The sequence below is a fragment of the Rattus rattus genome, chromosome 13 (genome assembly GCF_011064425.1).
Source record: "Rattus rattus isolate New Zealand chromosome 13, Rrattus_CSIRO_v1, whole genome shotgun sequence".
Classification (NCBI taxonomy): domain Eukaryota; kingdom Metazoa; phylum Chordata; class Mammalia; order Rodentia; family Muridae; genus Rattus; species Rattus rattus.
The window spans coordinates 40,042,880-40,053,055 of NC_046166.1; the positions used below are offsets into that span (position 1 = coordinate 40,042,880).

The 10,176-nt window shown below is 47.8% G+C and overlaps 1 protein-coding gene across 1 annotated transcript in view; it reads left to right on the forward strand.

The window, feature by feature from the left end:
* Positions 1 to 1,481: 1,481 nt before the first annotated feature.
* Wwc2 (WW and C2 domain containing 2) overlaps positions 1,482 to 10,176 on the forward strand; it is a 160,599-nt gene continuing 151,904 nt past the window's right edge. Inside the window, exon 1 of the mRNA XM_032918623.1 lies at positions 1,482 to 1,943. Within this exon, the coding sequence (XP_032774514.1) occupies positions 1,813 to 1,943 (131 nt within the window). The 5' untranslated portion in view covers positions 1,482 to 1,812. The remainder of the gene's footprint in view (positions 1,944 to 10,176) is intronic.

Genomic DNA, 10,176 nt, shown 5'->3' on the forward strand with positions numbered 1-10,176 from the left:
TGCTTCTGCACAAGCTGTTTCATTCAGAATAAGTCCCTTTCCTCTTCCTAACATCCCCTTTAGAGCATGTGGAGTCCCCTTCTGGAAGCTTGATTCAAGGCTTGGTTCTTACTTGTCTAGATCTATTGACAACTTCAGCAAATGCCCAGACACAGAAAATGTCCTGCCCAATGCCAGGTCCTGAAGTTATTACATTCGCACATATGATTAAGGGAATTCACGCCGAGAGGTGAAGGACTGAACGATGGGGCCTTTCTTCCTAAGGTGCAGCTATAATCTGCTTAGGGGCCTGGAAGAATATTAACAAGGGTGGTGACACACAGCAGGCTGTAAAGGTTGGGGACAGAAAGGCTCCCTTCCAGACTGAGGACAAGGGACACTGCAAGCTTAGTGTCTTGACTCTGCCGAGGCTTTGTAGTGTCTGACATCCGGCTCCTACTCAGTGCCGACCAGCACTTAATAGCTGAATAAATAAATGTTTGTGAGGTAAGATTTACATCTCATACCAGATGGACCCTTGATCAAGCAAAGTGTGGCCTCTGACCTCTGCCTTGGGCTCCCTTCGGAGTGATTATTAACACCTTCGGACGGAGAACTTCCTAGGACAGAGGGTTGGAAGGAAGGGACTAGATATTGGACGCAGCCATGTCCCTTGGAGTTAAACCCAGAAGGGGACGCCAGATGCACAGGGCCCTGCCCGGGCCGGGAGGCTCGGTTGATTTGGACCCCCAGGGCCCGCGTGTGTCGAGTGGCGGCGACAGTGGCGGGGTGGCCCTGTCGCTACTAAGGATCAGGCCGGAGTTGCCCCGTGGGCCATTGGGGCGGACATGTCGCGGCGCTCATGGATAGGGACCCGCCTTTACTTTGCTCCCTTAGGCCCGCGAGGTCCCTGGTGAGGTCACCGAGGGCCAGACTCTGAGCAGGAGGCTCGGGGGGCGCTGCGGCCCCGGACACGCCCCGGACACACTCCCAGCGCTTTTGCACACTTCCCCACCGCTGGGAACAGCCAAGGCACGGGGCGCGGCGTGGGGGTTGGGGGTGGGGGCGTTCTGTGCCCTTACTGTTTGTTGGGACTTCTTCCCAGGACAGCATTCCCCACCCTTTCCTCTCGAAAGTCTTGTGGTTTCCCTAGAAGACGGAAAGAGGTTGGGAAGGTTGCAGACTTTTTTCTTTAGGCTTCTTTCTCGTCCAGAAAACTCCTAAATCCCCAAAGGGTCTGGCGGAGAGGAGACACCTCGGGTTGGAGAGGAGGGAGCGAGCCGTGCATTCCTTCGCCCTACCGCCTCCCACCTGGCCTCACCGCTCCCCTCCCCCGCGCGGGTTCAGCCCCGCGTCCCGCCGCGGCCGCCCCGGCAGCTGCAGGGTTAAGCTCAGGAATGTGGCGGCGAGGAATGTGCATGCAGATGAGGCCGGCGCGGGGCGGGCCGGGGGCGGGCCGCATGCTAATCGCACGCAAATGAGGAGGCCAGTCGCCGCCGGGCCGTTGCTCCGCGGAGCTTCCCGGATCCGAGCCCAGACGGCGTCGGCCGGGGCAGCTTGGGCGCCGCGACCCTCGGCAGCCACAGGGGGACGGGGAGGAGGAGGAAGAGGCGGAGGCAGCGGCGGCAAGGAGGAGGAGGGCTCGCTCGCCTGTTCCGACGCAGACATGGTGGACTGATCCCCGGCAGGGCTGAGAGCAGGGATTCCTGAGGTTCCTCCGCGCGTGGCCCGCCGTGCCCCGAGCCCCGCACGCCCCTCGCCGGCACTAGCGTTCCCGCCGCGCCCCGCGCCGGGTCCCTATGGAGGCGCCGCTCGCCGGCGAGGCCGCCGACCATGCCTAGGAGAGCCGGGAGCGGGCAGCTGCCGCTACCCCGGGGCTGGGAGGAGGCCAGGGACTACGACGGCAAGGTTTTCTACATCGACCACAACACCAGGAGGACCAGCTGGATCGACCCTCGGGACAGGTGGGCGGCCGGGCCCCGGCCGGGTGCGGGGACCCGCCTCGGGAAGTGCTGCGGCGACTGTTGTCTGGGAGACCTGGAGGATGCGGGGGGCGTGGGGCGTCTTCTGTTCTGCAACCCTGAGGGGCTCCGGGATAGGCGCGGGACCGGCCTAGGCGCGGCTGTGTCTGCCCGCCAGGCGCCCCTTCTTGGGCCCCATTGCCCACTGCCTTCCCCACGCCCCTCAGGGACTTGTAGACACTCCCTGGCCCAAAGGAAGGGCCGGATTGGTGCCCTGGATTGGCACCCTAAGTCCAGTTAGCCGGCTCAGGGTGGGGGCACTTGACCCCGCTTTAGACCTCCGGTGTGCTCTTTAAAGTTGGTCAGATGGAGGGGGAGGGCACCTTTCGACCTCTGTGAGGCACGCTGAGCTCAGGGCCTCCCGGAGGCCTAAGTGATGGTGAACAACTAGCCATCTGGGCCACCTGTGGCATCTCTCCAGCCATACCTACCTAGCTCCTGAGCATTGGCCGCAAGCTTTTACTAGGGCGCACCCCGAACCATGCCCTAGGTCCTGTACGTGGAGAGTGGGGTCCCAATCCTGGCTCGACCTTTGTAGCTTTGCCCCTAAGATTAAAAAAAAAAAAGTTTTGGAGTTTTGCTTCTAACCTTAGTTCCTCACCTGAAAACTTGGGTCAGATTTTCTTGAGAAATGGCATGGAGACGGACTGAACCTTGGCTACAGATACGGGTAGCCCAGACTTGAAGCTTAGCCTGATTTTGCACAGGTCTCACGACAAGCATTTTTGTTCTTACCTGGAGATCTGAGCAAGTAGGCAGACATCTGAGAAGTTCAGGAGCTGAAGTTTAGTGGAATGCTCACCAGTGTTCTGTTTCTCAACTTTCTCTTCACTTTTCGGAGGAACATTTCTTAGAATTAAAGTTGTTAGAGGGCGCGGTACGGTCTCACACATCTGGCTAAACTCAGCACTTGTGAGGTGAAAGGAGGATCAGGAGTTCAAGGCCAATTTGGGTTATTCGAGATCCTGTCTCAAAAAAATAAAAAATAAAAAATAAATAAAAATAAAGGAATACTAGGGTGCATTTTTTACTTGTAAATTTGAAAATTGTCCTTAAAGAGGTATTTTTGTTTTGTTATTTTTTTCTAGACCGCCTCATACTGTATTGTATTGTCAGCTCAGGCTAACCGGCTTGGGACACATTATGTAACACAGGCTGGTACCAAACTCACAGCAATCCCCCTGCCTCAGCCTCCTCAATGCAGGAATTACAGATGCTAGGCACCGAGCCGAATTTGTTCCTCGTTGTAAATTCAACATCTCGTCGGGGATGCCCCTGCCCTTTGCAGTTTTAGCATTTCTGAAAAGTCCTACATGGTCTGAGGGGTCATAGCCTTTTCAGGAGCTTTTCCTGTTAAGCCCCACCCCCTCTTCTTAGTTTGATACACACTTTTCTATTCGCTATCCCCAAGCACTCATTTCCTACAACTATTGTATGTGAAAGCTATTAAAAAGCAGTTATAAGAAAATCCCGAATGATATATATTTATGGAACAATCCTTGTTAAATTATCCATGAAGATAAGGTTTAGGTTTCCCTCATGATGAGGAAAGACACCTGTGCCCAGGCCTCACCTCCGCACACCCCACAGGCCATTGCTGACTCCATGAAGGTTCTGACGGGAGTCACACCTCCATAGTCTCTCCAGGCACATTAGCTGTCATAAACCTCACCATGCTCCAAGCCTACTACTTATACGTTTGCACTTTGAAACTACTTAACGGACAGCAAACGTCGGTGCGGATGGGTGCGCACATGGCGGTGGTTTTGTGGGGCACCTGTATAAATATTTGACTTTTACAGTTGTATGGCAGCTCTGCGGACACTCGGAGTCTCGGCTCACTGCCTCGAAAAAGCTTAGGCTTTCTAAGCATTCATTCCCCTGCCTCGGCTCACGTGCTTCCTATCACCGCGCGTTTGTCTACTGGAGAGGATTATAAGATCTGCAGGGGCTGGGTGAGGCCAACAGAAAGGGAAGTTACATGACTTGGTTTATCCTTAGCACCACTTTCTTACACAAGCCAGATGTGCCATTTGCTTCAAACTGCAAAGGACCAGCAGGTACTGTGAATGCTGATTTACCAAGTCCTATGTTGGGGACCAACAGTTTTGACTAAGATGAATTCTTCTTTGAGTTTTCTTTGCAAGCTGCTAGGGCTTTCAGTACTTGAGGATATACATGTGAATTATTAGATTTCTGAATATTGGTATGAGAACTTTGGAGGCTACTCTGTGACAGCAGCCACTGTGATATGTCAGTTTAAATTATGCTTTCTTTTAGTGCAGCTTAGCGACAGTAAATCTTCCTACACAGTGTTTGAACTGATTAGAGAAGGTATTTGAGTAACTACTAACTCTTGTTAATTTTGCTACACAGCCAACATGGAAAGAGATGTTACCCAGGCTAGTAGGGAATGGGTGGATCCTTCTGCACGGTCAGATTGCAAATCCTGAAAGAAAAAGGGAAAATGACTCGAGATGCTGTGGGCCTGCAGTGGCGTTGGATCTTTAAAGCCACTTCATTAAAGTGGTCAGAAAGATTCCTCCATTCGCTGCTGTTACTTTCCTTCCATTAAGAGTGAGCATTTTGCTGCTGATGGTTCATCAGGAGTTGTCTGGTATTTCTGGTTGGACAGAGCTGTGTTGAGTGAATGGGAGGAGGCGGGAGGATTCTACAGTATCATAGCTTCATCCGAGGAGTAGTGGCAGTAGAGCATGGGGTCAGTCGTGTTTTCAGATACTTTAGCCTTTTGGAGCTAGGTCACGTCATGTAGACTTTGCTGGGGTTACCACAGCTCTTGTTTCTGTTGTGCTCAGCCCAGTTTCTGAATCCACTCTAAAATGTGGGTAATACCACTCCCTCATACAACGTTTTCAACTCATAATTAGGACCCAAATAGTATTACTTGCCCTGGCAACACTTTTTTTTTTTTAATTTAATGCCTGTCCCATGCCTGTGAAGTATCTGTCCTCAGTGGCCAGAAGAGGGGCATTGCGGTCCCCTGGGGTTGGAGTTGCAGATGGCTGAGAGCTGCCACGTGGATGCTGCTCCTAGGCGGGTTGTTTGATCCCCAAAGGGGTCTCCACACACAGGTTGAGAACTGCAGCTCTGGACCTTGTGTCTGGCTCCCTCCCCTCTTACTTTGCTCACCAAGAAGATTTTGACCACACCACTTGGTGTTTATGATGTTATGGTGGCCAAATGTGTGGTGTTTTAAAACACTGGATTCCACAGAGGAGAAAGGAAGGGAAGGGCTGCCTCGTGGAGTAGAGGATGATGAGAGCAGGCAGGGCTGTTCTGCGTTTTCCTCCTCCTTGCACTGGATGGGTGCTAGCCACAGATGTCGTATTTTTTGACCACTGAAGCTTACAGGTTGCCACACAAAGGAATTCTATGTTAGGACTGATGGACCCTGATCTGTAGCTTATGACTCGGGTTGGGTACAGAGCAGCTTGTGGCTTGTGTTGAAGAGACTTGTGTGGCGGTGGGTGCGTGAAGGAGGAAGGAGCCGGTGAGCGCATCATTGATGTCAGGCACATGATTAGGATCCCAGGAACCCTGAACCTTTTTTTCCCCCCTGGAGCTGAGGACCGAGGGCCTCGCGCTTGCTAGGCAAGCACTCTACCACTGAGCTAAATCCCCAACCCCCCAAATCTTTTTTCCTTTCATATTGGAGTAAGTAAATGGATCAACCCACTGCTAATGTGTAAATTTTGAAAATCCAAAATCACTGTCTTAGTCCTTTGTGTGTGGTGGATGTGAACTGAGTGTTGGTTGGGTCAGTCAAAGGCTAAACTCAAGGAAGAATGTAAGTTGAGCTACCTCTCCTACTTTAGTTTTATTGGGATTTTAAGATAAAATTATACCCTGAGCTACCAACAACCGGAGATAATCAATTTTTCAGTTGGATTAGAAATAATGAGAGAAGTGAGCTACTACATTTGGAAGAATAATATAAATATGTGAATTACTTATAACAGCAACACCAAAACAAACTGAAACGAAAAACCCACCCTTGGCTCTGATCACCGGAATGATACCACCATGGTCATAGTTGGTCCTTCCCAACAGGGTCCGCATCCGATGTAGGTGACAGTGCCAGGTGACGCTGAGCAGTGGCTGAGTGGGATGGGGTTGGAGATTGTGGAGGTGGCTGCAGGAGTCTGGTTTTTAATCACTTGAGGAGGAAGCATTCATTTCAACCTAACTATGATGTCTCCCAAGAATAACCTTGAAGTATTTCTCGTTTTCTGTACTACTGTGCTCTAAGAGTTGCTCGCTACATTTGAATGACTGAGGTTTCTTCTATGACTCTAGTGGTCCGTCGTCTGCAGTTTAATTTTGCTGCAAGATTCGGGACAATAGTTGGCTTTCAAGAAAGACTGTTATTTATAAACAGGCGATTTGTCTTGAGCTGCAGATTGCTAAGTTGTCAGCTGCAGTCAGCCTTTGTGACATGTGCAGTATTTAAGTTTAATGAGAGGAAGCCTGGGGTCCTGCAAAGTGTGGAAGCTGCCTGCAGGCCCTGCTCTGCCTTGTAAGTGGCACTTACTTCCTTTTCTGGGAAAATCCTATAGAAAACGAGGCATTCTCTGTGTAGGGGTGTGACCAGCTTCATCTTGCTCATGTGGGAGCTGGGGACAAGGCAGGAAGCAGCTACTGCCCTGATGTGCGGGTCACTTCACAAAGACTTCAGATCTGTGTGCGCTGGTGCTGTAAACATGACTGACGTTGGTTGACTGACTTTTGTTAGATTTTTGGACTTAATCTTTACTTTATCCACGTCTGAAATTGAGAAAATTACCACATACCTCTAGCATGTGGGACAAGAAAGAAAAATTTAAAGGCACTGGGTGTAGGCGCAAAACGATCTAAGAAAATGTAAATGTAGAATGTTTTGACCATCTTGAATGTTGTCTTCTTAGTTACACATTCACGATATTAGCTGAAGTTTACAATTCTGTGGTTTGTTTTTTTAATTATATTCACACTGTTAGGCAACCCTAACTACTACAGTGTTCCTGGACCTCAAAATAATCCCTACCTATTAAAAACTCACTTCCTATTGTACCCCCCTGAGGCTTTTGGCAGTCACTGATCTACATCCTGTGTCTGGTTTTCCCTATGAGCGTTTAGTAAAGACAGAGTAGCACACTGTGTATCCCTCTGCCACTGGCCTCTTCCACTTAGCAGTGCTCCCGGGGCGTCCTCCTGGTGGCCTTACTCGGGGCTTCATTTCTTTTATGGCCTACACGGCAATTCTATACTTAGAATTTATATTTATATTTATATTACTATATTTATTCATATTAATATATTTATATTACTATATTTATACTTAATATATTTTCTAAAATTTTATATTATATTTACTAAAATATTGTATATTTTTAGTATACAATTTTATACTTATTTTAGTGGGCTACAATATCAGATTTGTTATTTTAATGTAAATACATATAGCAGTGTTTAATATTTTAACATAATAGTTCCTTTAAAAAAATATTGTGGGGGTGGAGCAACACCTTTAACCCCAGCACTCGGGAGGCAGAGGCAGGCACGCGGCTATAGAGAGTTCCAGGACAGCCAGGGCTAAGGAGAAACCCTGCCTCAGAAAAGCAAAAACAAAACAAAACGTGTAACACGTGTGTGTGTGTGTGTGTGTGTGTGTGTGTGTGTGTGTGTGTGTGTGTGTGTGTGTGTGAAACACTGTAACTTGACCAGGAAAAACTATGTCAGAGACATTTCAACCTTTCTTGGTTTTGCGTTTCTCTTTCTCTTCCTACTCTATCTGACCGAACGCTTTACTTACTTTATTTGAGAAAGGTCTTCCTGTGTAGCCATGGCTGGCATGAAACTTGCAGTGTAGATTGGGCTGCCTTCCACCTTAGAGATCCGCGTGCCTCTGTGCTGGGATTAAGGGTGTGTGCCACAATGCCCGATTGAATGATGTGAACTCTGACACTGTACATGTTACTAGTGTGTCAACCAGCTTGGTGTCCCCGAAAGCAGGAGAGAGGTGAGGAAGAGTTGGTTCTAGGTCAGCCTGCTTATAATCTAGTTTGCCCAGCTATCTAGTGAAAGGAAGTTTGAAGATTGGCCTTGAAATTTCCTTTGTATTTTTTTTAAAGATTTATTATATTTATATATATATATATATATATATATATATATATATATATATATATATATACACACACACTGTAGCTGTCTTCAGACACACCAGAATAGGGCATCAGATTCCATTACGGAAGGTTGTTAGCCACCATGTGGTTGCTGGGATTTGAACTCAGGACCTCTGGAAGAGCAGTCATTACCACTGAGCCGTCTCTCCAACCCCCCTCTGTATTCTTTTAATTCAACCTAGTGAGTACCACTCCAATCACACGGGGAAAATGCTTGAGAGGAATTAAATTTAGAATAAAGATTCCACGTACACATTACATTTTGTCTTCATGTCAGATGTGCTTGTTAGAAAGTATTTGTATGGATCATATCATGAACCCAACATGTAGTGGATGTTTTTATGAGTTTATTCTAAGTGAGTTAAGAGCTGTCAATTCTACACAGCTGTTTATTAGTTAAACCTACCTTGTTATCATTTAGAATGTTACAAGAGACCTGCAGACGTTACAGCACCCTCAGATAGCAGAGGTCACCTCAAGAGCCTTGTGTGCTGTCAGTGTTCCGCCCCAGCCCTGCCACGAGGATACCCCTTAAGTAAGTAGAGGGGCCACTTGAGAAGCCATCGCTGCTCAGAGGGACCTGAGAGGACACAACACTAAATGTGATGTGACATCTCAGGACTGAAAGGGAAAGACCAAGGAAATGTGAGGTCTTGGCTTGGTAAAGTATTGACTTAGGCACATAGGTGTCTTCGTTCTGTCTCAACCTTGTGTTTCCCTGTGAATAGGAAACACCTTTGGAAATAGTTTATTAAAATATTATTAAAATTTCTTTAAATGGTTGTCTGTCTGTATATTTTTTTTTTCATTGTTTATGTGAAAAGTAGTGGTGAGCAAACTCTGGCCTGGAGCTGAGTCCTGCCCTGTCGGCTTGTTTCCATACAGCCCTCCAGCCAGTATGGGCTAAACCAGGACAAGGTTGTGAATAGGCAGGAGCAAGGGTGCACCGTGGCTCGAAATAGTTTCCAAAGCCCCAGAGGGTGCTCTATAAAGGAGAATGGTGGGATTCGTACATTTACTACACCACCACCACTACTTATTTTTTGAGATAGGATTTTACTTTGTAGACTTGGCTGGCTTCGAACTCACCATGTAGCCCAGGGTGGCCTTGAATTCACCTCAAAGAACTACTTTTTACCTCAGAATGCTGGGATTAAAGATGTACACCACCATGCCCAATTCAAGCCTTAAACATATATAAATATTTAAAATAAATGTTAGCTATTTGTGATCTCCCAGCTTTTTCCTTGATCATTTATTATACAAATGGTTTCAGATACTGTATAGCAGGAGAATGAGTCCAGGGCAGCACAGAAGCCAGCTTTGAGGAATTGTCTCTGTCTTGGGTTGGTTTTCTTGCAATGAAATGAAACACATCACTTAAAGTTTTTCCATAATCTATTTCTTTTCTTTCTTTTTTTTTTTTTTTTCCCATGGGAGAGGTTTAATGAGAGAAGGAGAGGAAAGGAGAGGAAAGGCCAACCATGGGCATGTGGAGGGAAACGGGGGGTGGTATGGGGAGAGAAGGGACGGGGACTGGGGTAGAGGGTGTGTGGGGGAAGAGCAGGGAGCAGGGAAGAACAAAGAGCAAGAAGCTATAATCCATTTCTTTTGGTGGTGTCTGGAAACATGGTACCCAAGTTTGGCTTGTGAAGTTCATGGATACTGCTGTTTGCTGATACTGTATCTCACCTTGATGTTGCCTTGAAACCAGGGGCTGTCCTGGGAGCCTGGTTTTGCAGTCCAGGCCTGAAATAGAGACTATTTGTATGGTATACAGATAGATTAACCAAGGCTTATTTAGTTTGGTAAGTTAACAATTACTAGGCATTTATCATTATTATTATTATTAATGTATTTGTTTTGGAGACACTCTGTAGCCTATATGGTAGCTGATTTTCTGTGTGGCTGAGGATGACCTTGAAAGTTTGTTTCTCCTGCCTTCCAAGTCCTGCGTTGATAATGATGAGGAGGAGGAGGAGCAGGAGGAG